Here is a 27,838-nt window from a genome sequence, read left to right as displayed (position 1 = left end):
CGAAATTATCTTGTCTGTATTTACTGCCAATTCTCCCCCACTAGAATGTAAGCACCACTAGACAAAGGACATTGACTTGGTATCTCCAGGGCCCAGCATGTAGTAGCCACTCAATAAATAGTCCTCAAATGCATACATAAATGTATAAACTTAGAAAAGTTAAAACCATATAGCAGGTCCCTCAGATCCCATTCCTCTGCCAAAGTGAGCTTTTCCCCTCTTAACTACAAAAGTCATCCTAACAAAGCCCACAAAATCAGGCTCAATTTCCTGTCATTTGAAAATTTTAATTTTCCAGAGCTAGTTATATTAACTGCCCTAGAAAGACTTTCTGAATCACTACAATTAACTGATCAGTGGGTATTTCCTTTTCTTTGACAAAGGACAATTGTTTTACTCCTTCTATAGGGTGTAATCACTTGGACCATAGAGATCCAAATCAAAGAAAAAGAGAAGCAGAAGGGGAGGAATCCAGTATTTCTCAATGCAGTACATAGAGAGGTAATTGAGGGAGAAACTTCTTTATGTCGTTAGTTACATGTTTAATATGAATCAGTAAAACATGGCACTGGGCTTACAGATTTGCACTGGAAAATGCAACAACACATTGGATGTGTCCGGGAAGTCAGGAGGCCCCAGGAATTCCATCAGAGTGTGAAAGGGAAGACAGTCACTTTTCAAAATTAGGTTTACTGACCGTGTCCAAATCCATCTGAAACACGACTAAATATGTCTGGGGCACAGAGAAAATGCAGAGATTTGCCATGTGGCCAAGATTGGGCTATGGTTGAAGACATCCATTCCCTCCCAACCCCCGGCATCATGCTGTGTGTCCCCTCGTAAGGAGCCACAGGAGGATTTTCTCTCAAGCCTCAACTAGGAAAAACTATCCTTCACTGAAAATCGGCTTATTTTAAATCCATGGGTCTATGATTCCTGTACCTAATCATACTTTTGCTGACCTCCCCTCCTGGTTTTGTTTTACTCTCCTCCCAATATAACTTGCCCTCCCTCAGCCTCCACATCTTCCCTCATCAATTTATTTTGTGTATATATATAAAATAATACATACACTTCATAGTATACACATTTTTAAGGCTTTAAGAATTTTTAATTCTTTCTTTGGAATAGAGGAAATTAACCAAACAATTCATCAGAAATATATACAAATTTGGAGAAAATACTAACTTTCTAAGAATAACATACGTACCCCGAAACTCCTATGACTTTAGTAACTTGTGGTACACAAAAGCTTCTAATTACATTTATTTACACAGTTGACCCTCTTGTGCATTTTGCTCAGTCTCATCCAACGATGAGAATGTCTATTCTGAATTGCTCTGCACATCCAGATAGTTACATATGTGAATTAAATTCACAGTGCACTTAATTAAAAAAAATTTTACAAAAATAAAGCACTGCATTTATTACAATTTTACAGAGAGGCACACAGGAGTACGACAAGTCACTGAAGCAAAAGTCTGTGGTCTGTGAGAAGTCAGGTGGTAGATGAATTTCAAGCTTTGCACGTTCTGGTCCAGGGGTTACTGAGGAATGCAGCTAATATCAAGAAGGATACCAACAGTAAGCCCTTGGCCACGCACTGAGAATAAGGCTCCCCTGCAAGAAAATGAACCAAATGAAGCACAATTCTTATTTCTTAACTATTTTGGTAATTAGGTAGAAATAAACCAAAACAGTAATAGTGATCACTCCTAAGTGGCAACCTTATTAGTAAATCATTTAAAACTCTTTCTATGTGTTTTAAGTTTTCTGTGACACATATTTTTTAAAAATATCTTAATTGGCAAAACATAATGATAACCCTTCCAGAAATCTGCTTTACCCTACCTTGATAATACCGGGTCAATGGATACAGAAGTTGCGGCCAACACACCTCATTTCTGTTACAGTCATACTCCGTAAAATTGATCTGGAATCTAGGACACATTTTAGAAGATTACAATAGGCACAACAAAGCATGCTTTTGATGAAATGTGTCAAACTTGATTAAAGAAATAAACTTCTTCTTTTCAAGTATCTGTTTTTCTGCCTCCTAATAATGGTAACTAGGTTATCAACTGGATTACCTTGTCAGTGGACGGGGTAACCGTGCAGGTATCTTAATAAACTGGACAGATGCACTGACAGGGAAAAGATCGGCCTTATCCTCACAAGTAAGCCCACACTGCAATTGCCAGTTCACCATAGAGAACCTGGGAGGAAAAGATTATGCAGGTAACACATCCACCATTCGTTTCTAGTCTGTTAAGAGCATGAGGGAACCAACAGCAACAATATAAACTGGGATTCTCTTAAAGAAGCTTCAAATTCTACTAGTGCTTTTTCCCCCTTTGAACGATGTAAACTTTCCAACATATGCACAGGGAGAGAGAGTAGCATGGCGAACCTCACAGGCCGATCACCCTGCTACAAAAACAAACAATATAATAAGAAGAACAGCAACAACTAGCCATCTTGGAGGGTTTTCCAGGTGCCGGGCAGAGTACGAAGGTGCTCTATACACATCATGTACGCACACACCACATCACTCTCAGAGGAGGGCTACCAGCCGTCTGGTGGTTAACGTCTGTTGCTTCTGCCTATCCAGCACCCCGTCCCCTTTTTCTGGCAACTGCACCCCAGCCTCCCCTTGGAGAAACCCCTCCTCACAGTATTCCCTACTCAGTATGCATGGATTATTATATTCCCCCCCCAAGATTTCATCTTTGTACCCCGAGAGACCATGCAGAATCCCTTACACACAGCTTTATAAATACCTGTGAGAACAAGTTACCATTATACACATAGTTGATAACATATTTCATTTATACACATAATCATGTTGCTAATAACTACAATTCATAAATAATCAGATTGCACATTAGCATTTCCCTATTCTTTGGAGCACCAGCAACTTTACTGACTCTCTCTAAATTACACTTACCCAAGATGCAATCATACCTTGTCTCTATGCCAAGTATCTCCTGCTGAGTAATCCCTTCCACTGCACCAGCATCTGAGATGAGGATGCGGATATGCAGTCGGGCAGGAATATCCACGCAGATGCCGTTCACATTGACGGGAGGGTCTGCACCTGTATCAGGGGCATCTGCACCTATAGAAATATCAAGTTAGGGACGCCTGGGTGGCTCAGTCGGCTAAGCGTCTGCCTTCAGCTCAGGTCATGATCCCAAGGTCCTGGGATCGAGTCCCGCATTGGGCTCCCCGCTCAGCGGGAAGCCTGCTTCTCCCTCTGCCTCTGTCGCTCTCCCTGCTTGTGCTCTCTGTCTCTTTCTCTCTGACAAATAAATAAAATCTTTAAAAAAAAAAAAAAATCAAGTTGTGCGTTTTGGAAAGAATAATAGCAGTTTTCCTACAGTGCCATGATACGGGGAAGAAATGGGAAATGTTTTGAGATAGGAATCACATGAAGGCATCTCTCGTCTCTAACAGGCTCTCGGTATCATCATTCCGTGCCCTTGTGTTCAAAACGTCTCCTGGTCTGTTCAGTCACCGGAACTTTAAAATCCCAGACCCACATAATAAAACCAGACATCCTGATTCAGTTCCCAAGCTCCAAGCTCCCCCAGAGTTTTAGCAGAAATACCAACCAACTGCAGTAAAATACCATGAGACTGAGTCCATGCTCTTGCTGCTCTAGTACAAGCCGTCTAAGACATTCACAATCCATGCGAACAACTGTAGTTAGGATGGATTAAACAGTGAAGAAGCAATAGAGTAACACAATGGAAGAGAATACAACTGAATAAGAAATGAATAACTACAGGAGGTGGGTGGCAAGTTGTGAGGGGACACTGGACGGACTTGAAAGTTGGTGACAGTTTATGACTTCCAACTTCCTCCTCCTCAATGCACACGTTCGACATCTCTTCTGTTTATCAACCAGGATCAGGGTTGATTTTGGCTTAGAGACAACATAGAAGCCAAGTGCCTTCACCATGAAGGTCGCAAAATGTCATCACCTCAGACTTATGTAACCACCTTGGGTTCTCCGTCTTGAAACCTCCCATTCTTTCTACTTCTCAGGTGCTTTACTGACTCCTTCCCTCCATCCGTCGGGCATGCCACAGCCCATCCAGCTGGCCTCGTGGCAAAGCCCAGGGGTTGACAAGCCCCAACCTCTGGATTCTGTCTCCAAATGAGGATCTAACTCTGGGCCTAGTGACTTAAGTGCGGGGCACAAGAGGATCAGTGAATCACAGCCTGAGAGCCCCATGGCCCCCAGGACCCCTCCCAAAGTCAGAGAGTGATATGGGGCGCTTCCGGCCCACAGACATATTACATGATCCCTCACCGCCCAAAGAGGGCTGGGGACCCGGGTGTCGTAATGATCCAAACCAAGTCACAAGGGGTGAGGAGAGCACAGGCACGTGTCTGGGTGGTCCTCTGTGTGAATTCCAGGCTGCTGAGCGTAAGTGACCGGAGGTGGTATGGAAAGCAGGATCCAAAAAGCTGCTTACCACCAGCCAGGCAGAGGGGAGGGGCACAGCAGGATCCTCAGTGACAGGAGGGGACTTAGGACAGCAGATGCTGCAGAGCGAATTCTTTCTGGCCCCAAAAGACAACGCCATTAATCAGAGCACTAGCAGAAGCTGTCCTGTTGGCACATTTCCACACTCAAGACTCCCCTGACTTGCCAGCCAGGGAGCCAGCAAAGAGGCTGGAAGCCTGGGTCTGGGGTCCAGCTCCGCCATGACCAACTGAACCCTCGAGCTTCTGCCCTGACGAGCTGAGTGAGCGGCAGCTCAGTGGCGGCCAGACGGACGTTTTAGATCGGAAGGTGACCCCAGGCCTGCTGTGGCAAGGAAGTGTGACTCACGGCCACTGCCTGGGCCTCGCGCACCCCACCTCCTCGCGCTCGATCCCCTGCCAGCACGACGCCGCAAATGCCTCCGCCCAAAGGCCCCGGACTCCAGCCTTTCTACCCGGCCTGGGTGGGGCCTGCTACCCTTATCTGCTACCCCTGCACTTCTCTCTGCTATAACCGCTGTCCTGAGAGACAATTCACACACCATACAATTCACCCAGTTAAAGTGTACAATTCAGTAGTTTTCAGTATATTCAGAGCTACGCAGCCATCACCAAATTCCATTTTTACTGCCCCAGAAAGAAACCCTTTATCCATCAGCGGTCACTCCTCACTTGCTCCCACCTGCGCCAGCCCCTGGCAACCACCCATCTGTTCTCTGTGGCGACAGATCCGCCCGATCTGGGCCTTTCATACACATGGCACCGTGCAGTTTGGGGTCATGTCTGTCTGGCTTCTTTCACTCAGCATCATCTTTTCAATCACCTTATTTTAAATTAACAACATTGCTTTTATAAATTACAAAGTCCGGTCTCGATTGCCTATATTCCTTGCAAACGAAAACAGCAAAGCAAACTGAAATGCACTGAAAATCTTCAATCTTCATTTAGATCTCCTTTTACAAAGGCTGTTAGCTCATAAAACAACTGGGCAATCTGAACTTCATGTGGATTTCCTCTTAAAAAAAAAAAAAAGCACAAAAAAACCACAAAAGGCATCATGAAGAAGAGGTAAAGGATGTGAAGAGCCTGCTGCCCGGAGAGCTAACCTCTAAACAAACGTCAGTTGAACCTCAGCGAAGGAGGAAGACCCATCCCGTGGGCTCCCACGCATGGCCAGCGCCGTGCACTCCTAGCAGCAAGTTACATGCAGCACACATTCGCAGCTGTGACTTACGGATTATTTCAAGCCAGTCGTCACTAGGATGGTTGTAATCAGAGTTGCCTCTCGTCGCAACATGAGTTGCTTGTATTAATGAGTCAAGCAGCTCGACAGCATTCTCCCTGCAAGAGAGTAAGACATTTCTCAGCACATGGCCAGTGGCTCTCATCCTGAAGTCCTTTCCAGGTTGTGCTTGCAGGGGGCCTAACTAAAATCTGCCAGAGGGAGTGGCATTAAAAGCTGGCTGGGTGTCTGCGTTCTCTTCCATGGCCCGTCCAGGATGGACCTGAGCCGCCAGGGGAAGACATACAGAAGCAGTCGTTTACTTTGGATTTTAAATGTTGGTATCATGTAGTTTACAGGCTCCACTGAGTGTCATAAAACTTGGGAGGTGCGTAGATCACATACCAAGTTACCAGGATAAATTTATAGGCCAGAAGGATCCGAGAGCAAAAGGAACCTAAATATTTTAGCTAGAATTTTGCACCAGAAGATTAAGTGAAGATTAAAAATTGGAACTTAGCGGGCTTCTGGGTGACTCCGTCGTTGAGCATCTGACTCCTGATTTTGGCTCAGGTCGTGATCTCAGCGTTGTGAGATCAAGTTCTGCGCTGTGTCCTACACTGCAGCCTGCGTGGGCTTCTCTCTCTCCTTCTCCCTCTCTTAGGAAAAAAAAAAAACAACTGAAACTTAGCATCCCTCCTTTCTGGTGATGCCTTTGGCAGGTACAAATCTTATAAACTTCAGGGGAGAGACTGCAGACTCCGGCCTTACTCCCCACGACCAAGAGCTTTGCGGGTAACTTACACCTGCAATCTACTTCCCTGCTTAGTGCCTCCCCATCTTTTCTCAGCTCCCAAAAGAACCACGCTACTCAGGATGTGTTATAGATGAAATGGGTGTAAGAATGGATGCAGTTAAAAACCACAACGAGATACCACTTCACACCTACTGGGACGGCAACTATCAAAACAACAGAAACTAACCAGTGTTGGGAGGATGTGGACAAATTGGAACCGTCTCATATTCCTGGTAGGAATATAAAATGGTGCAGCCACTGAAAACGATGTGGTCGTTCCTCAAAAAATTAAACATCTAGTTACTATATAACCCTGGGTATACGCCCAACATCACTGAAAGCAGGGCCTCAAACCAAAACTGGCACATGAACGTTCATGGCAGCACTGTTCAACAGCCAAAGCTGGAAACAACTCAGATGTCCCTTAATGGATGAACAGATCAACAAGACGTGGTAGAGCCGTACAGTGGAACAGGATTCAGCCACGAAAGGGAACAAAGCACTGACACCTACTAGAGCGTGCATAAACCTCGAAAACATTAAGCTGAGTGGAAGAAGCCAGACACAAAAAGCCACCTATTGTAGGATTCCATTTATATGAAATGTCCAGAATAGGTCAATCCCTAGAGACAGAACACAGATGGGTGGTTGCCAGGGGCTGGGGGAGGGGGGAACGGGGAGGGATAGTTAATGGGCAGAGGTTTTCTTCCGCAGAGATGAAAATGTTTTGGAACTAAATAGGGGTAGTGGTTGTATAACATCATGAATGCACTAAATGTCACCGAACTATTTACTTTAAAATGGTTAATTATCTTACATGAATTTCACCTCAATTTAAAAAAAAAAAAAGAATGCATATGCATATCCATAAACACACCTTCCAAATGCCACCCAGACAATTAAGTGCAAAGTTCCTTATACACCATGTAACAAGGCTTATGTATTCTTTTTTTTTTAAGATTATATTTATTTAATCTTAAAATTAAAGAGAGAGAGAGAGAGCAAAAGCACAAGCAGGGGGAGCAGCAGAGGGAGAAGCAGACTCCCCGCTGAGCAGGGAGCCCAACACAGGACTCGATCCCAGGACCCTGAGATCATGACCTGAGCCAAAGCAGATGCTTAACCGACTGAGCCACCCAGGCACCCCAAGGCTTATGTATTCTTTCAGTGTTATTCACACCAGTTATATCTGCCTCCTGTCCTTTTTTTTTTTTTTAAAGATTTTATTTATTTATTTGAGAGAGAGAATGAGAGAGAGAGAGAGAGAGAGAGAGCACATGAGAGGGGGGAGGGTCAGAGGGAGAAGCAGACTCCCTGCTGAGCAGGGAGCCCAATGTGGGACTCGATCCTGGGACTCCAGGATCATGACCTGAGCCGAAGGCAGTCGCCTAACCAACTGAGCTACCCAGGCGCCCTGCCTCCTGTCCTTCTTATGCTTCTAGGAGTATTGGGTTCTAACGATGAACAGACTTTAGCAGAGTAACTGCATAAACATGGATGAAAGGGCTCTAGTCCCAAGAAAGAACTCTATTTTCCCTTCTATCAATGTCTGATTCAATTCTTTTTTTTTTTTTTTTTTTAAGTAGGCTCCATACCCAATATAGAGCCCAACACTGGGCTCAAACTCACAACCCTGAGATCAAGACCTGAGCTGAGACCATTAGTCGGACGCTTAACCGATGGAGCCAGCCAGGCGCCCCTGAAACAGTTCTAAAGAAACTGTAATTTTTGTCCACTACCACTTTACACAAGTGTGTTATGCAGACTGCAATTTTTCACATTCATGTTGTCTTTAGTTTTCATGGGGTGAATTCATTTTAAGCAAACCACTCAAAACACAGGCAGATTCGCCAATGATACGCTCACCTGAGCTGAGTACAGTTTTCATGGATCCCAACTTCTAAAAGACATCCAGATAGTGCATTTTCTCCAAATAAAATGGGTTTGAAAGTTGCTGATGCACACAAACCCCTTCCAGCTAGAAAATAAAAAGATTATCCTCTTACCATTTTTGCTAAATGAAAGTAAAGATTTACTTCAAAGTTTCTCTTGGAAAACAGAAAACAATCAGTAGAAATAAAGTTTCCAATTTTCTCAAGAACTGAGGTCATTGTTACTCTAATCCTTTCAAAGCTGAACAAAGGCGCCTTTCTATATCAGAATACCTGGCCCAGGATCAATGGTTTATTCTGAACGTGAAAGTTAATGCCTTCTGGCAGATGCGGGCACTCACCACCAAGGCAAAGATTTTCCATTGTTTGGAACAAAGTTATGGTCGAATCTCCAATTAGCACCATCCTGGGCTACAGGCAACAATGACAAGAGACTCTCCAGCCAGCCCCGTATTTAAAGATTTTGTTTGTTTATTGGAGAGAGAGCCGCCAGTGTGAGCAGGAGGAGGGGCAGAGGGAGAGAGAATCTCCAGCAGACTCCCCACTGATCACGGAGCTGGACTCAGGGCTCCAACCCATGACCCTGAGATATGACCTTGAGATCATAGCTGAAATCGAGAGTCAGACCCTCGACCAAGCCACCCAGGCACCCCAGCCAACCCCATGTTTAAATCTCTCTTATAGCGTGGTGCTGATAAATCTCTCTTATAAATAACCAGCACTTCAGGAGCAAACAATGTTCAATTTAAAATCAAGCTAAAGAAAGCTGTAGAAGCATGATCTCCTCCACCCTCCCCACCCTCACCCCCAGCTAAATAAACCAACCAGAATTTAAAGTGATTAACTACTTGATTAGAATCAAAATACGGCAGTATTTCCAATTCTAGTTTATCAAAGAGCGAATCATATTACCAAACCAGATTACCCGATTGCCAAAGATATAAAGTCGTCTCATTATTCATCCTGTTGGTATTTAGAGCTCGAACAGGCTTGCCAAGTTGGTAACCTAGACAAACACAATAATGAGAGGTAGCTAAAGTTAACCTAACATAGCAACCCCTCCTCATCAAATAGTATAAAAGAGGAATATGCAACGAAAGGAAACATACAGGCAAAGCTTTGTCAGAATACACTTGAGAGAAACCATCTTCTTTCCTTTTGTTTTTTTTTTTTTTTAACAAAGCTTTTTGTGTGACTTTTTAAAATAAATTTTGAAATTAAAATCTGAAAAGACACGAGCAGGCAAGAGTCAGTCCAGGGCCCTCACACCAGGGAATCAAACGTCAAGCAGGCCAGTTACTAAGTACTGCTGAATGATCACTACTGCTGGTCGGTCCCAGGCACTTTGAAAGGAGACTTACACCAAAGTAACCTTTCAATGGAACAGTCTGGTAAATCAGTCCCACCCCGGGACGATTCAGGTCCTATTCCCGTTCTCTCCTATTAGCCTGCCTTACTGCTTCCACTTTTTTACTATGAAAATGTTCACATGTACACAAGAGTTGAAAGGAATACCACCCAAAATCAACAACCGTGAATTTCCAGCCAGATTGGTCTTCTCTGTATTACATAAGCATATACATACATATTTATTTTGGGCGAGACCTTTTGAAAATAAGCTGTAGACTTGACACTTCACCTCTAAAAGCTCTAACATACATCTCCTGAAATGAAGGATATCCTTCTACATAACCATGATACCAACATTTCTCCTGAGAAAATGAATAATTCCCAATAATCAAAGTATATCCAGTTCATACCTCTATTTCCACGTGTCCCCAAAAAAACATGTTTTAGAGCCATTTTTACAAACCGAGATGCAATCAGGGTTCACGCCTAGTGCTTGTGTTTCCCACGTTACTGCTCAGCATTCCTGAACCAGCCGGAATTGAACCAGGGTTCATACCTGCCCACCCACACCTCCCGTTCCTTGCTGCCTCCCTGGCCGCCCCCAGGTTATTCCTGTTCCCAGCCCGCACTATCTGCTTTCCAAGGTACAATCTCCTCCACACAGCCCAGAATAGAAACTTGCCGAGGGCAGAACTGTGACTCTGCTTTTCTTGCAGCACTGAGATCAGAACCTGCACAAACTAGAGACTTCACACAGGTCCTTAAGGATGGGAAGTGTAGGGGCGCCTGGGTGGCTCAGTTGGTTAAGCAGCTGCCTTCGGCTCAGGTCATGATCCCAGGGTTCTGGGAACGAGCCCCGCATCGGGCTCCCTGCTCAGCGGGGAGCCTGCTTCTCCCTCTCCCTCTGCCTGCCTCTCTGCCTACTTGTTCTCTCTATCTCTCTGTCAAATAAATAAGTAAAATCTTTAAAAAAAAAAAAAAAAGGATGGGAAGTGTAGGTGAACGGTCAACATTCCACTTCTCTGAAGTTCTAGAATGCCTGTCCGTGAGTCCAGCACACATTTATTAATTATCTTGTATTGTTCTCTGTTGTCTCTATGACCTGGTGCCGTCTTTCCAAGTAAGAGAATTAATTCCTTGAGAATCGGGCCCATGTAGTGTACTCCTCCTAAAACCCTTCCTGCCTTGGAAAGTGCTAGAGAATGAATGGCTGCGTAGACACAAACTATCTCATGGACTGACTGCTTCTGGCTCGTAATCAATTCATTCTTTTTTGACAAGAGCGTCAACATTTTTCACATATTCTGATGGTGTTTCTCAGAAATCCTGTGAAATTAAATAATGACATGAAAACCCTTAAATTCCAGGAGGCTGCTTTGAAATCCAACCATAAAATCCAAAACTCCACATTAACAAGTACACTAAAATCTCATTTAAAAGAAATATATATATATAAGTAAAATGGAACATGCATTATTAAATCAACATATACAAATATTGAAAATCACGCAAACTAAAAAGTTACTTTAACTTTAAAAAGTTGTTCCTTCATGGTTACTTACTGCCTAATGAAGAGTAGTAAAAGGAAGAAACAAGTTTTTAAAAAAACAATGATAGTTTATCCAACATATATTTACTGGACACCTACTATGGTCCAAGTCAGTGTTGCCAAACAGAAATATAATGCAAACCACATATGTGATTTTAAAATATGACACATTTTTAGAATTTTTTAGACATTTAAAAATGTTTTTCTGGTAGCCCCATTAAAAAAAGAGAGAAAAAGTAGATGAAGTTAATTTGAATAATATATTTTATTCAACTCAATATATCCAAATATTACCATTTCCACATATGCCATTGGCCACATTGTGCGGCTAGCGGCTGGCATGTTGGACGTGCAGTCCTCCCTACTGTTCCAGGTGCTGAGGAGGCAACGGTGAATTAAAGAAGCAAACAAATACACAACAAATCAGGTGATGCTATATTTGTACATAATCACAAAATGCACAACATGACCGGAAGTTCACAGTCTCTGTGAAGTCTCGCCACAGAACCCCAGGTTAGGAACCCATCATCTATAGCTTCTTAGTTCTATAAAAGCTAATTTTACCAACATTATTCGGCATTATCTTTTTTTCAAAAGACTAGTAGCTAAAGAGAAAGAATGTTTTGCATTTACAACTACACTTACAACACGTCTGGTAAAAAAAAAAAAAAAGTTGTTATCAGAAAAAGAATACAGTGTCACAAAAGAGAAAGAGAAAGGTTAGAGTCACAAACTAAAATTGGAGAGAGTGAGTTATAATCACTGTAGCACAAGAGAATTGAATTAAAATATGTTTGTAGGATCAGCAATTGACATACACTGTCTTACCTGGATTCCCAGAAAATTCCTTTTCATCACCACTATTATAGCTTAAAAATTTTACTGTAAATCTCTGTGTCATGCTCCCTAGAAATAAAACAAAATAAAAATACAATGTGCACCATTTCACTAGGAAAATAAATTATCCCTCATAGTGTTATTTTCTTTACCTTATAATTACATCTTGACATGCAAAAGAAAAAAATGTTTTCTATTAAATCACAAATACAAATAAGAAACAAGTCTGACTTAGTTTTATGTGTAATAATTATGAGAATCGTAAAGAAAGAAAAAAAAATGTTTTAAGCTGAAAACATTCTCACTGCCCTCAACAAAGTTACCTTTCTGGTGGGCATTAATTTCTGCTCTAATAATTTTGACATTTATTTCGCTGATTGTATTATTATTCCATCTGAAAATATAATGTTCTTCCACATTCACGTTTCTGGAGGCTGATTCATTGCTTAAAAGTGTTTCTGCAAATAAAAAATACTTTCATAAATTAATGACCCTCCTTGGGTTCAAGTCTATTATTGGCCCCACCAAGTCAGCACTGGCCCCCTCCTCTAGAGCATCACAGTGTCCTGGGTGAAGTCTGCCCTTTCCTTCCATTTCCGTACCCCCAGAATGCGGCTCATAGCTCGATACACAGCACACGCTCGGTCAAATATTTGTCAAAGATGAAGGACTACAGAATGTCAGCCCCATAGGAGCAGAGGCCTGATGTCTAGCTCACTACTATGTTGTAGGTACTTTGCTAAGATTTGATGAATGAATACATTTGAGAATTTCAACACATTGTAAGGAAACACAAATATCCTTCATGCACAACAAAAGTCCTGGTACTATTAGCCAAACTCTGAATAACTTGTTTGGCTGCATCAAAACTGCAAAGTTTAGTTATTAAAAAAAAAAAAAAAAAAAAAAGGAGAAGGAAAGAGAGCAAGAAGCCTACATGCTGGCTCTCTGAACAACATTTCAGAAAAGGTCCACAGGCCCTGAAAACTAGCAGGGACCCTGGAGCCCACAGAACTCAGGGCTGTGAGGATTGGCAGATACCACTCTCAGAAGCAAGGCAAGACGGAATAAGGAACAAACCAAATGTGGAGCAGACAAAACTCTAAGTGTTGTGAACCGCCTTAAATTCTTCATAGAAATCTATTTTCCTCTAGGACTGCATATTATTTATAAGAAATGACCTACATATTTCTGTAGAGGTCATATGAAAGCGTTAATTCAAATACCTGTCCCGGTGATGAATCTGTCTGGGTCGGCTGCTTCCTCATAGATCACTTTTGGTGTAACGATGCCTGAAAAGATACAGAAGTTAGCCTCCTGAGGACGACACGGCCCAACACGATCGTGTTTACTTATTCAAGGGAAAGCTTATCAGGCAACTATGGTAACTGCGCTCAGCCTGTGTGCAAGCTACCAACCTCTCTCCCACTCCCCAAACACCAGCCGTGGGAACCCCACTGTCCTTGGCATCTGGTAATGGCTGAGGAGGAGATTCCAGTCGGTGACAGAGATGCAGACAGCTACTCTCCCGTAGGAACAAACATGCGGGACACTGCCAGTGGGAACGGGAGATGGTGCGCTCGCTCTAGAAGCGGTTTGGTGCTTCCTCGGAAAGTCCAATCACCACGCGACTTGGCAACCCCACTGCTGGGTGGACAGCCAAGAGAGATGCAAACGTGAGCCCAACAGACATGTGCACACCAGCGTTCACAGCAGCACGATCACAGCCGCCAAACGTGGGGAACAACCCAAATGCCCATCAAAGGATGAACGGCTGACACACGTGGCACAATTATTCACAGGATGGACTAGGACCGAGCCACGGAAAGGAGCGGAGTTCTGGTCCGTGCCACGGCGTGGGTGAACTTTGCAAACGTGATGCTAAGTGAAGGAAGCCAGACACAAAGACACCTATTATAGGATTCCTCTTATATGGAAAGCCCAGAACAAGCAAATCCATAGAGACAGCTAGGGGCCAGGGTATAGGGTCTCCTTTAGGGGAAGGAAAATGTTCTGGAACTGAACAGAGGGGGGTGGTTACACAGCACTGTGAAGGTCCTAAATGTCATTGAGCTGTCCACTTTAACATAATTTTATGTTATGTGAGTTTTACCTCCAGTTGTAAAGAAGAACTAACATCAACATGCTGCCCTATGGAACTGGACTTCTTCTGAAGAAAACATTTTCCTCAATTGGCAGTTCAGATATTTTAAGTTGATCCAGTAGAAGTGATTTATATCCTCGTGAGATCACAGTTTATGTAGACATTCACGTCTGTATTCCTTTTTTTTTAAGATTTATTTATTCATTTGAGGGAGAGAGAGAGAGCACGCGTGGGGAGGGGCAAAGGAAGAGAGAGAGGCTGAGAAGCAGACTCCCCGCTGAGCGCAGAGCCCAACAATGACACAAGGCTCGATCCCACGACCCTGAGATCATGACCTGAGCCGAAATCAAGAGTCAGTTGCTTCACCGAATGAGCCACCCAGGAGCCCCACGTTCTCTTCTCAAACCAATGTACCATACCTCCTACCACACCATTCTTGATCTTCGCATTGATAATACCATCTTGCTCTCGGTACGCTTCCAAACTAGTGGTGCAGCGAACATCAAAATTCTGAAGGAATGCCACCGGCGCGTTCTGCATGCACTGCCCAGCCAGGGACACCTGAGGGCAAGGGGAAATCCCAGCAGGGCTATGACCTCTCTTCAAGTCAGAACATACAGGTCAGCGTCCCATACAGACTTGCTTTCCGCAGCCTGCTCCTCCTGCTGGGTTAGTTTCAATAACGAGTTCACTGACTAGATGACCCATAAATAGACTATGTAGATCATTTGCTAATCAAAGTCTGGAAGCCATTGGTTGAGGAGTAGAAGTATTTAACAAAAACAAAGAAAACTCCCTGCTCCATTTACTTTGCAGAAACAGGATTATATTCAACTTCATTTTCTCTCCCTCGGGACAACCAGATTTTTGTTAAAACCATAAAAATGGAGTCCTTGAACAGCGAAGAGAGATGGTTTAGACTCCCATGTTTTCTTCCCACAGATATATGATTTTGGACTTAAAAAAAAAACAAAACAAAGATCACATAAAACTCCACAGCCTTGAGATAATTTTCAAAGTTCTGGAATATTATATTAAACTATATACTTATAGCTTACTGGAAATCGGCTGTTAAACTAACAGAAGTGCATAATTGTAGTTCCATGGAAACTGATAGAATGTCTTTGGTTGTTAAGTTCACTCTGAGATTTAGCAAAATCAGTGGCTAATTTAAGAGAGGCTGTTAAAAATAAAATCCACAGACCATAAAGAGTTGAGTGCCTGGAAATTCCACAGGAGAAAAATAAGGAACTTAGGATGAGACTTTTTAAGTGCAGAAATTCAATTAACAACAGGATGGGAAAAAATACCAAAGGCCCCTAGCACATTAAAATTGAAATTCTTACCTGTGGAATGGTAAAATATGCCTTGTCTACAGTCATGATCGGATCTCCTTGCTTGTAACCAAAGTCTGAAAAGTCTCTTAGATCAGTATGCAGATGCACTTCAAAGGAAGCGTGCTGCCGAGGGGAACTGTAAATCAATGAGAAGGATTACCACTAATACTCGCAGCTATTATCTGCTAAAAACAATTCTTCTTTTAATTTTTGTTTTACTTTTTTAATTACAAAAATAATACGTGGACTAAAAGCCACAGAGGTATACACTTGAAAGTAGTTAGAGGTTAATTTTATGTTACGTGAATTCTATTCAATAAGAAGAAGAAGAAGAAAGTTGTAAAATTTCAACATCAGGGGAAGGTACAAGAAAGAAAATCAAGACCCCGGGAGCCCAGCACTCCTTCCCCAAACCCAGATGATCACTATTAACTGTTTGCGGTATCAACAATTTCTCTTCAGTGAAGCCCAATTCTTTCAAATACTTAAAGCAAAATAAACTTGCTAACAGAAATCTAGGACCGAATCTCGAACGGAGGTGGTCAGGCCTGGGCCCGCGAGAGGCCGTAGACACCCGTGGGCCGCGCCCGGACACGCACACGGAGCCGTGGTAGAAGTAGCCCAGGAAGGGCGAGTTGGCCGGCGAGGACTGCACACACAGGAATGGGAACCAGCCAGGGGCCCCGGGGGTCTCCTGCACGGAGCACAGGTGGTCAAACTCCGGATTGACGTCGCCTCCAAAAACGCCGGTGAAACAGGCCTCTCTGAACAGCTCTGTTAGATCGGACGAGCATTCCTTGAAAGGAAACGCAGAGGAGCAGTGAGCAGACAGAAGCTTCTGTGGTGCCCCTCAGCTCTCAGGCGAGCAGGACGCCGCTGAAGAGGCGTGGAACATAGTCTCTGTCCAGGCTACTAGCGCTTTGTGCTCACAGGAAGTAAAATCCTGCTAGAATTTCTCTCAATTCCATAATGAGCCTCCAGGTCAGGAATTTCAAACCTTCCAGGGAACCACATCCTTACTCGAGACGTAAGATGTGCCCACAAAAAAAAAAAAAAGAAAGAAAGAAAACAATATGAAGAGAAGAAAATATGGAATAGACTCCAACTGGGGAATAAAACAGAGTAAACTCCTCTCTTTTTAATTGCCATCACCATCCAAATCCCTAGCCCAGAGAAACCTAAAGACATTTCGAGTCAGGGCAAACAGCACGAACTCTGTAAGAATCCTTAAGGTCCGTATGAGAACACGACCCAATTAATGTCATCAAGAAGTGACTTGGTTCCTGTACTTGGTTATTCATCCATATTCTTCCCTGTTTCACATAGCATTGAGAGCTAAAAGTATGCCCTGAATCCCTTGTTTACTGACTGTAGAAAAATAAATTTTAAACAAGAACAATTCAAATTAAACAACTGATCGTGTCTAACGTGGTAAGTAGCAGCTATGAGAAGACATCACTGATCCAGAGGACTAAGCAAGGCCAGTGCTTGGTGCTGTGTACATCGGTACCAAATACGACAAACACAAAAGAAGTCAGAAACCGGGTGCAGCACTGCAGTCTGGAAGACAGAGGAAGAGAATACCATCTTGACATTTCTACTGATACTGATTTATCATGTGCTGTATTTTTAAATTAAATATAATTGTTATTATAAGTACAATTGTTAGTATGAGAATTACAATATAAATGAAGGCCCTAAGCTTTCCTTTCTACTTTTCCCTTTTCTGTTTTATAAAACCAACCACGATATAATTGCGCTCAACCGCAAATGGGAGTGACTGGGGTCCCAGTAAATGTGCCTCTTTCGCATCTCTCATTCCTCTTAAATCGCAAAGAAGGATTAGAAATACGTATCTGACCTGGATCAGGCAACGGTTTCCTAGATAAGACACCAAAAGCACAGGCAACAAAAGAAAAAACTGACGAATCGGACTTCATCAAATTACAAAACTTCTAGGCCTCAAATGACATCTACAAGAAAGTGGACGACCTACACAGTGGGGGATGTTTGTTGCAAATCCCATACCTGATTTGGGACTAGTATCCAGAAGGTACAATGAACTCTTATAATTTAACAACAAAAAGAGAACCCAATTAAAAAATGGGCAAAGGGTGGGCGCCTGGGTGGCTCAGATGGTTAAGCGTCTGCCTTCGGCTCAGGTCATGATCTCAGGGTCCTGGGATCGAGTCCCGCATCGGGTTCCCTGCTCAGTGCAGAGCCTGCTTCTCCCTCTCCCTCTGCCACTCCCTCTGCTTGTGCTCTTCTGTCTATCTCCCTGTCAAGTAAATAAATAAAATCTTAAAAAAAAAAAAAAAATCTTCCATGACTAAAAAAAAAAAAAAAAAAAGGGGCAAAGGGTGTAAATAGATATTTCTTGGGGTGCCTGGGTGGCTCAGATGGTTAAGTGTCTGCCTTCGGCTCAGGTCATAATCCCAGGGTCCTGGGATCGAGCCCCGCGTCAGGCCTGCTGCTCAGCAGGGAGTGTGCTTCTGCCTCTCCCTCTGCCTCTCCCCTGCTTGTGCTCTCTCTGTCTCTCTCTCCCAAATGAATAAATAAAATCTTTTAAAAAATAAAAACTAAATAGACATTTCTTCAAAGATATACAAATGGCCAGTAAGCACATTAAAAGATGTTCAACATCATTTGCCACTACAGAAATGCAAATCAAAATCACAGTGAAATACCACTTCACACCCAGGAGGATGGCTAAAATCAAAAAGATTATTGTAACAAATGTAGGTGAGGACATGGGAAAAATCACAACCCTTCCACACTGCCGATGGGAATGTAAAACGGTGCAGCCACTTTGGAAAACAGTTCCTCAAAAGGTTAAACATACAGTTGCCATAGACCAGAGCAGTTCCACTCCTAGGTACTACACCCAAGAGAAACGGAAGCCCATGTCCAAACAAACCCTTGCACGCAAATGTTCACAGAAGCTTTATTCATCACAGCCAAAAAGTGAAAGCAATCCAAATGTCCATCATCTGCTAAACGGATTGGCAATCTGTGGTCTATCCCTGCAATGGAATGTGACTCAGCCATAAAAAGGAACACAGCACTGAAACCTGCCACAACGTGGAACCCTTAAAAACAAGATGCCGCCTGAGAGAAGCCAGACACAGAAGGCCACAGGCTGTCGGAATCCACAGTGTCCGGAACAATCTAATCCATAGAGCCAGAGCACAGATGAAGAGGGGCCTGGGATGAGCAGCGGGCACGGGAGAGACTGCAGAGGGGCACAAAGGGTTCTTTTTGAGGTGATGGAAAAGTTCTCAAATGGGGTTGTCATGAGGGTTGTGCACCTCTACAGATTTCCCAAAAAAATCACTGAAACAGTGTCTTTTCCTTCCTGTTTACCTTTCCATGGAGGCTTCTCAATAAGACAGTAACACCACCCTCTCGGTATAATCATCTCAATCCTGATTTTATCGGAAGGGATCCATTTTTTCCTTCCCTAAACTAGACCGATGGGACTAGACAAGAAAATACTCAATTTGAAAACAACCTGCAACATAAAACACAATCTCAGTTTTCAAAGCCCGTCCCTCAAAAAGCTGTGGATGGAGAACTGCTGGTATTCTTCACATGCTCTCGGGTATCAGAACTTTTGTGCCCATGATCAGAAAGGACATACCCACCTGGTCACAGCAGCAGCGAACGTCACAGGCCCCGGCTGTCAGATTACAAGGACAAGGACCAAGGGGCTGATACACCTGGTTGGGAATTACAGTCACATTCTCTGAAAAGTACAAACAACAGAGAAGTCCAGCTATGAAACACTGACAAAGCACTGCCACGTTTTGGACACACAAAAGAAAGCTGAATCATTGTTTTACAAATCACCAGGACCAAATATGACACATTAAGGAATCCCTGAGCTATGCGTAAACCCTATCTGAGGCCTGTTATCTACTACGCCCACAAAAACCCAAATATAGGAAAATACGCCAGTTATAATAAACTGAAAGTCACAGTTGATCTTAAAGATAATCAAGTGACTAAAACTGACAAGTTGGGATAAATGTAATGCACTGATTTTATTTTTCAATATGCTGAACAATCCCTTTCATAACACGGCTGACATTAAGCATTGACTCCTTCAAATTCATTACCTCCTGCAGCAGATAAAACTGAAACTACGGTGACATTTCAGACAGCTTATCTGGGGCCTATATGGCCACAAGATTATATCTAATCATACTACCTGCTCAACCTCATATCCTACCGCACTGCCGACCCGACTCTTCACATCCTGATTCTGGTTCAAGTGTGAAAGTGTGGAGGAAATTAATTTTTACATGGATTGGAAAAGGAATATGTTATATTCCATTTCAACCTAACTCAGAATCCAGAGAGTAATGTTTCCAGTTTCTCTGCAATAATTTATTGGGTAAAATTTCAGTCTGCTGAACGTTACTTTTTTTTTTTTTTTTTAAGTAGGCTTCACACCCAGCGTGGAGCCCAATGCAGGGCTCAAACTCACGACTGTGAGATCAAGACCTGAGCCAAGATCAAGAGTCAGACGCTTAGCCAACTGAGCCACCCAAGCGCCCCCTGAATTTTATTTTTGCCCTAGGATTTGGTACATGTTGAAAAACTATGTAGCGATTCTTTTTTTAAAGATTTTATTTATTTGACAGAGAGACAGCCAGAGAGGGAACACAAGCAGGGGCAGTGGGAGAGGGAGAAGCAGGCTTCCCGCTGAGCAGGGAGCCCAATGCGGGGCTTGATCCCAGAACGCTGGGATCATGACCTGAGCCAAAGGCAGACGCTTAACAACTGAGCCACCCAGGAGCCCCTGCAGCGATTATTTCTTTAAACTCTATGTAACAGTTAACTTCAATAACATGACAGTTGAAGTTCTCTAAAGAACCTCTAACTACATAGTCTATGCTATAGTATAGTAGAACCCCAGTATGTCAATGGCATCAGAAATGAGGAGAAGGTCTGAATAACAGACTATGTTACCAGGCAAGGCTCTGACCATCAGCACAATCAAACCCATGGGATGGAAGCAAGGCATTTTAGAATAGGGTTTTACTATACGATATATAGATAGATGTTTGTGTATCTATCTATGTCTCCTCAGCCATTTGCTAGCTTCATTGTTACGAGGCATACCACGTGCCTCCTGTCTGTCCTTCTATCCTTTTTCTTGTTCTGAGCTCTGTCTGACTGGGTGCAAAACGTTTCATACCTTCATGGGATCAGAGCAGACATCTCATAATTACCAGTATACAAATACTCTAATTTTCCTAAGTTTGGCTATTTGTACAAAGATGTTTTGAAATATTACCTAAATGTAGTGAATATTTTTTAAAAGAAATTTTATTTATTACCTAAATGTAGTCAAAACAACATTTTTTAAAAGAAAAAAAGCCACCACTTTGAATGGTAGAGCTACCATTAATCCCTCCCATACTTTTTTTTAAGCCCCCACTGGATATTATTTTGTTGGTTTGTTTTGAATTTTAAACATTAGAGATTGTTTTTTCTTCTAAAAGCAAAACTTTAAACCTTTAAATAGGTCACAGATTCACATGTTCAAAGAATTCAAGAGGATCTAAAAAAAGGTACACGGTGAAGTCCTCACAGCCGGCCCCTTCCTGTTCCCACATCACTCTCCCAAATGGTCTCACATGGTTAGCGTCTCGATAGCCTTCCAGAACTTCTTTATGCACATATAAATATATATTCTCATTCCAGGCTGTAGGCACCCATCTGCATCTGCTTTCCACAGCTGGCGATTTATCTTGGAGACCCTTCCATGCCAGCACGCTGAGGGCAGAATGGCCCGCTGAATGGCGCCATCTTAACTTACCCTATCCTCCTCCACTTCCAAAATCACACGGAGGACAACAGGGAGGGCATGTGATGAGGGAACTGACGGTGTGGGAGTCTCAAAGTGACAGACCTTTGCTACTAAGGAGGAACGCATCTCCCTTCATCCCAGATGACCAGAAAGGCAAGAGATGCTGCAGGTGGTTGCAGGAGACGGGGGGCATGGCGGTGGCACCTATCAGAGCGGACCCCTCACCACCGGCACACCTACATTCTCTTGTTCTGAGAACACTGCCACGGGAAAGGGAGAGTGACACGATACCACTTTCGAGCCTAAACACACATGTGCGCGGTGACGTCTTCTACAGTGCTGGTTACACATCACGAGCTGGAAGTGCCTTCAATTCCAGCAGGAAGAGGCCAGTCAAGTAAACAAGGGTTCTCCACACAATGGAATACCAGGCAGCTATTAAAAAGAACGAGGCGAACCTACATTTATATGGAATTTATTTTAAAAGGTATAGAATAGTAAACAGTGTGTTTTGCGTGTGTGTGTGTGTGTTGTTTTTAAACAAGAGAACACCACACACTTCCATAAATTAAGAAGCCGCCTCTGGAAAGGCAGCTGGTGGCAAAGGCTTTCACTGAAAATCTATTGTGGGTTTTTTTGCTTGTTTGTTTCGTAAACTCCTTCATTAATCTTTCCCTTGCTTTTTTGTTTTTGGTTTTGTTTCAAGATGGGGTCACAAGAATCAATACACAGAAACAAACTTCACTTTCTCCCTTGAAGGCAGTCTACAAGGACACAAACACTAGAGTAAAATAAAATAGATCCTAATTAAGGAAAATAGGACAAAGTGAAAATTTCTAAAATAAGAAAATTAAACAAAAGGGAAGTATGTTTAGAAAGGCAAGACTGACTCAAGAGCAGAGCGCACAGATCACGTGGCACATGCTTTGAGTCCAACAGATAATGTTTGGCATGAATGTTTCTACCATCAAAGACTTTACTTGCCTGATGCATTATGGGCCAAAGAAGAGTTGGCATAAATTTCCGCTCGAATGAGTAGATGGGCTAAACAGGATGAATTGCGAGATGCTGAAACCAGAAGAGTCTGGACCATACACGGGGACTCTGAGAAGGAACCCATCTCATTAGAGGAACACCTTTGCCGTCCCCTCTTCAACCTCACTGTCACATCCAACGCATTCTGAAAGGAAAATACGCTGTCTCTTTTAAAGGGACTCAACACAGCGTGAATCATTTTAAGAACCCATAATGGAAAACACAATAAAATCACACATCAGCCTCAGTTCACTTTACAAAAGGAGAACCGCACACAAAGATGACATCGTTCTGTTCAATCCCACCCTGTTGCAAGCCCTGATTCCTTATCTTCAGTTTAACAGAAAAGCAAGCCACTTTTGGATAGAGAAGACTAAACACAGGTCTGTCTGGTAAATTAACTCAGCGTGTCCACATCTTTTTACTTTCTTTATCTCCTACCAGCATATCAGCAGAAATTAAATACACACACAAAAAGCCAATGAAAACAATCCCCAGTTCCTGGGATGCAAGTAAAGTCTGCCTTTCTCAGCCTTTATCTCCAGAGTTGATGTCTTGCACATACTAGGCACTCAATAAAACATTTATTAAATGGAAGATATTTCATCTCTTCCGGCTTGAGTATCCTTACCCATAAGCTCAGAGCTGGGTGAGGTCAGTGGTTCGTGAAGATTTTTGAGTCACAGGTCCATCTGATAATCTGATGGAAGCTGCCAACCCTCTCATCAAAATGCACATATAATGTTACAGATCATTTCAGAAGGTTCACAAACTTCTTGAAACTCGTCCAAGGACCCCTGACCCTAGCGTTAGCACCTCTGGGCTGGGCGGGTGCCTATAGATCTGATAACCCCCAGTTTCATGGTAGTTCCAAGCCCAGAGAAAACTGTATCATGTCCAACCACGAGAGCACTGCAGAAACACTAACTGTGGGTCTCCGCAGGTGCTACCAAGAACATTTTTACCTCTGGCCTTATCATAGTGGGGGTCACAGTCAAGCTCCAGTCTTCTGTCTCATTGGTCAGCACTCCACAAGCTGGAACCGGCAATAATCCTTTAGGAGAGAAGATTAGGATGCAAGGCAGTATTGCTCAGCAGCTAAGGGTGTGCACGCTGATATCAGGCTCCCTAGGAGGGAATCCTTTTCCAAGGTGAGGACTGGGCCCACCACAAGCTGTGCAACTTCGGACAAGTGACAACCTCTCCGAACTGTAGTGTCTGCATTTGTTAAATGGTATAAAAGGATATTAGTGTTCTTATTAGGAAAATGTGGGGATGCATATAAAGCACAGGGGAGGGATAGCTCAGTGAATGCTAGCCATTATTGTCCCAAGCTTTCTATCCCTGAGCCTGTCCGTTGGTCCTCTTTGGTCCACAGCAGCCCCCTACCCCTGCTCCCATGGCGACTTTGCAGGGGACGGCGGCCGGGCACCCCGGGGACGCCACCTCCTGGGATGCCACCTCGCCGGCTCCTTGGGCGGCCTGGCCCTGCGCCCCCCAAAACGCCACCCCAAAGGAAGGGCCCGACGTCTTACCTTCCTTGTCCTGCAGCAGGGCCAGGGACACGGTCACATCCTCGGTGCCTCCGACCAGGGACGCACTGACCGCGGGGCCGGTCATGTGGATGAAAGCAGGAATGAAAACTAGGCGGGAAGGACGGGGAAGGGCGGATTTACTAGTTGCAAGGACTCCGGGAGGAGTCCCAAGTCTGCCCCTTAAACGCCTCGTCCCCAGCCCCCACTCCCCCCCACCCCCGGCCTGCAGGCCCCTGTCCTGCGGTACACACCCAGGTCCCCCCCCCAGCGGCCTCAGGACGCCCTGCAGAAAGAGGAGCCCCAAGAGCAGAGGGGAGGGCGGCGGCAAGCCCATGCCTGAGGCCTGGCGGGGCTCGCTTCACAGAATCCCGCCCGCCTTAGAAGCCGGGAAGCACGGGACCCGAAGACCCGGCCCGCGCCGCCCCGCCGCCGCCATCTTGTCAAGCCAACCGGAGCTATGGCAACCGCCAATCGGCCGCGGGTCTGAAGAGCGGCGGGCGGTGATTGGGCGGACAACAGGAGAGAGCCCGCCCCCGGCCCGGGCCCCAGCAACCCGGCCCCGCCCACAGGCCCTGGGCCCTCAATCTCGACCCAAGGGATCAGGAAAAAGTGAGAGTCTGCGTCCAGTTTAAAGAGCTCCCCCAGCCTAGAGTTAATTCAGTCACACAGCATGAGCGAGCCCAGGGGAACTGGCTTCTTAAACACGCTCCTTAATAAACTTGATTTTTATGGGGACTTTGGGAGAAAGACAAAAAGGGGGTGAGGCTGCAGTGCTGTAATTGTGTAGCGCTGCTGAACTGTTATCCTTCTCCCAGTGTTTTGAAGAGTTTGTGTTGTTTTTACCGCACAGAGCTGCACAGAGCTGCACAGAGCTGTCAGCACTCCGAAAGCAGATCTTATCAAAGAATACAAAACGTTTTGCCCAGCGTTAGGACAGATGCCAAAGTATCTGAATTCTTATGTCAATAGCTTCAAAGCATTCCACGCCTTATTACAGTTCCGTGTCGAGGCATGCAGGCTCTGAGGTCGCTGTGGGATTTCTCCCTCCTTCCGCGGGTAAGTGACCTGGGGCAGCTCACCTAGCCTCTCCAAACTTGAGTTTCCTCATCCAAAGAAGGGAGAGATTAGTCCCTCCCTGATAGGATTGTGTGAGGATTAAATGAACTAGCATACTAATGAGTCTAGACCAATGCCTGGCATACAGTAGGCACTCAATAAACGTTCACTCATTGTTAGCTCTCAGAGGGATGGTATGCCGGTTAGCTGAGAGGATCCACGTCTGCATGATACCTGCCAACAGCAAATGCCAAATAAATGTTTGCCGTATTAGTTGACCAGCAAACCTAACATTCTGAAAGCAATATGAAAGCTGAGGTTCTACAAATGCCTTGCACGGAGCTTTGCTTTGTTCTTACACTCTTGCAAAATCGTGGGATTTGTACAGTGTAAGACTGGCAGGAAATCCCGGCCACCACCCCGCACATCAGCTCTAGGAGAACTGCAGAGTGTTTATATCTCTTGCTATCTGGGACTAAAGCCTAGGAGAACGTTACTAGCAGGAGGGTTGTCAGACACATTGCTGTTATTTACTATTCCTTAACAAGAGAGTAAGAAGCATTTTCACTGAGGAAAATCGTTGTCTTGAATTACTTGTAATCCCTGGGTCAAAATCCTTGTCTTGAATTACTCATAATCCCTGGGTCAAAATGCTTTTACATCTAGGGGAAACATGAGAAAGTAACTTAGGCAAACACAAATGTTCGTGGGGGTGTTTTAAATATACTACAGATCTTGGGGTGCCTGGGTGGCTCAGGTCATGATCCCGGGGTCCTGGAATCGAGCCCTGCGTCGGGCTCCCTGCTCAGCGGGAAGCCTGCTTCTCCCTCTCCCACTCCCCCTGCTTGTGTTGCCTCTCTCGCTGTCTCTCTCTGTCAAATAAATAAAATCTTTAAATAAATAAATAAACTACAGATCTTTATCCTCACTGAGTTCTATTTTCCTAGACCTTAACATTATTGCCATGTTGTCACATACTGTAGGTAGGCACCGTTAGTACCATAGTTACCTGTATTGGCAAATATCACTCATCAGACACTCAAAATAAGAACATTTTTGTTTTAGGTCAGTTGAAAAGTCCTTTCCTTACCAAACAACAGATAAACCTGTCAATTCTTCCAGCTGCGACATCCTGCTATGATAAAGAAATGCACCGGGGGCACCTGGGTGGCTCAGTCGGTTGAGTCCAACTCTTGTTTTCGGCTCAGGTCATGATCTTGGGGTCATGCATGGGATGAAGCCCTGCGCCAGTCTCCTCCCTCAGCAGGGAGTGTGCTTGAGATTCTCTCTCCCTCTGCCCCTCCCCCCTGCTCTCTCTAAAATAAATAAATAAATCTAAAAAAAGAAAGAAAGAGAAAGGAAGAAATGCACCAGATAGTAATTCACAGGGATTCTCTAACCCTCCCAATTCTGGGTGGGTGCTGGAAGAATGATTAAAGCAGGTTTTCTCTTTTTCCCCCCCCTAGTTTTATGTACTTTCTTTTCTTTAAAAAGCATGCAATCGTTTTCTGTTCTAATCAGAAAAAACAGTACTTATTAAAAGTATGTTTTTATTTTCTGCTTTTGGTTGCATTAAGCTATTTAGCCAGTAGTGGAATGAACTGCAGAATTCTAGGGCATTACAGTTAAAAAGGGGGGGGGGGGGGGCTTCAAAGTAAAAAAAATGTCATTTGTGAGGTACAATGACATTATTAATTAGAAAACTGTTCTTAAAATGATCTGTAATCAATTCTATTAATATAAAACGTAGGCATAAAATGTAATTCAACTATTAATGAAAAGCCCTGATTTTTAAATACTGTACTTCTCATATAAAAATATCATTGGTATATTTACTCTCTTCTCCATTACTGCTGGAAGCATTCCATGCACTCTTCCAGGAATTACTAACAGCCTTACAAATCATGTTTGGATTACTTGAAAAACAAAATAACTTTTTTTTTTTTTTTAAGATCTTATCCATTCACTTGACGGAGAGACAGCGAGAGAGGGAACACAAGCATGGGGAGCGGGAGAGGGAGAAGCAGGCTTCCCGCTGAGCAGGGAGCCCGATGCAGGGCTCGATCCCAGGACCCTGGGATCATGACCTGAGCCGAAGGCAGACACGTAACGACTGAGCCACCCAGGCGCCCCCAAAATAACTTTTTTAAAAAAAGCAAGGGAGCAGGAATCTTTTTGTGGACTTACCTACAGAAGGTAGCCCAAGGGACCACCTTTAGAAAGCAGACTGGATAGTCACAGCTATCTATTTATAAGAGAAAAATTTCATGGTTTTAAAATTAACTCTTATGAGATAATAAATGTCCTACTTTTATGACATCAAAACATACATTATACTAGCTTGCTTTATCCAATGAAAATACCAAGTATTTAAAATTTTGCTAACCTTGCTCCCAATATAAAATTACAAGCAAACATCAAATCTTTCTTCTAATAGTTTCATACTCAGAAACTTTGTATTAAATACTTCATACCAATCTATTATTATGCAGTATTTGTAATAATATTTTCATATATAGTTTTAGCAAGATTTTTTTTTTTAAAGATTTTATTTATTTTTTAGAGAGCGAGCAAGAGAGAAACAGCATGAGAGGGGAGAGGGTCAGAGGGAGAAGCAGGCTCCCCGCTGAGCCGGGAGCCCAATGTGGGACTCGATCCCAGGACCCTGGGATCATGACCTGAGCCGAAGGCAGACGCTTAACCATCTGAGCCACCCAGGCGCCCAGCAAGATTTTAAATTAAAGTTCTTCAGGGCACCTGGCTGGCTCATTGAGTAGAGCATGTGACTCTTGATCTTGGGATTGTGAGTTCAA

At 43.8% G+C, this 27,838-nt stretch overlaps 1 protein-coding gene across 2 annotated transcripts; it reads right to left on the bottom strand.

The window, feature by feature from the left end:
• Positions 1-468: 468 nt before the first annotated feature.
• TCTN2 (tectonic family member 2) lies at positions 469-24,326 on the bottom strand. 2 transcript variants are annotated; one of them, XM_044920871.1, is made up of 18 exons: positions 24,219-24,326; positions 23,970-24,077; positions 23,400-23,488; positions 22,384-22,579; positions 19,226-19,326; positions 16,181-16,377; positions 15,591-15,717; positions 14,664-14,805; positions 13,367-13,432; positions 12,464-12,598; positions 12,132-12,209; positions 9,330-9,410; positions 8,379-8,490; positions 5,729-5,835; positions 2,965-3,118; positions 2,091-2,216; positions 1,852-1,940; positions 469-1,620 (listed from the first exon to the last, which is right to left on the bottom strand). In XM_044920871.1, exons 1-18 carry the CDS (start codon positions 24,301-24,303, stop codon positions 1,517-1,519), a joined length of 2,097 nt encoding a protein of 698 aa, XP_044776806.1. In that variant the 5' UTR covers positions 24,304-24,326; the 3' UTR covers positions 469-1,516. The 2 variants fall into 2 exon arrangements, with proteins under 2 accessions (XP_044776806.1, XP_021554323.2); XM_021698648.2 differs by lacking the exons at positions 19,226-19,326; positions 22,384-22,579; positions 24,219-24,326 and having other exon boundaries at positions 23,970-24,135.
• Positions 24,327-27,838: the final 3,512 nt, after the last annotated feature.

Source organism: Neomonachus schauinslandi, chromosome 14 (genome assembly GCF_002201575.2).
Source record: "Neomonachus schauinslandi chromosome 14, ASM220157v2, whole genome shotgun sequence".
Classification (NCBI taxonomy): domain Eukaryota; kingdom Metazoa; phylum Chordata; class Mammalia; order Carnivora; family Phocidae; genus Neomonachus; species Neomonachus schauinslandi.
The sequence above is the reverse complement of the archived record's forward strand: the minus strand, read 5'-3'. Positions and strand labels throughout refer to the sequence as shown.

Bases quoted from the DNA above. Each gene is read 5' to 3' on its own strand.
- TCTN2 (XM_044920871.1), bottom strand. From the start codon at position 24,303: ATGGGCTTGCCGCCGCCCTCCCCTCTGCTCTTGGGGCTCCTCTTTCTG. The intron at 23,489-23,969 runs GTAAGACGTCGG...TCTCTCCTAAAG, and splicing joins CCTGCTGCAGGACAAGGAAG to GATTATTGCCGGTTCCAGCT. The intron at 1,621-1,851 runs GTAGGGTAAAGC...ATTTTCTTGCAG, and splicing joins ATTGACCCGGTATTATCAAG to GGGAGCCTTATTCTCAGTGC.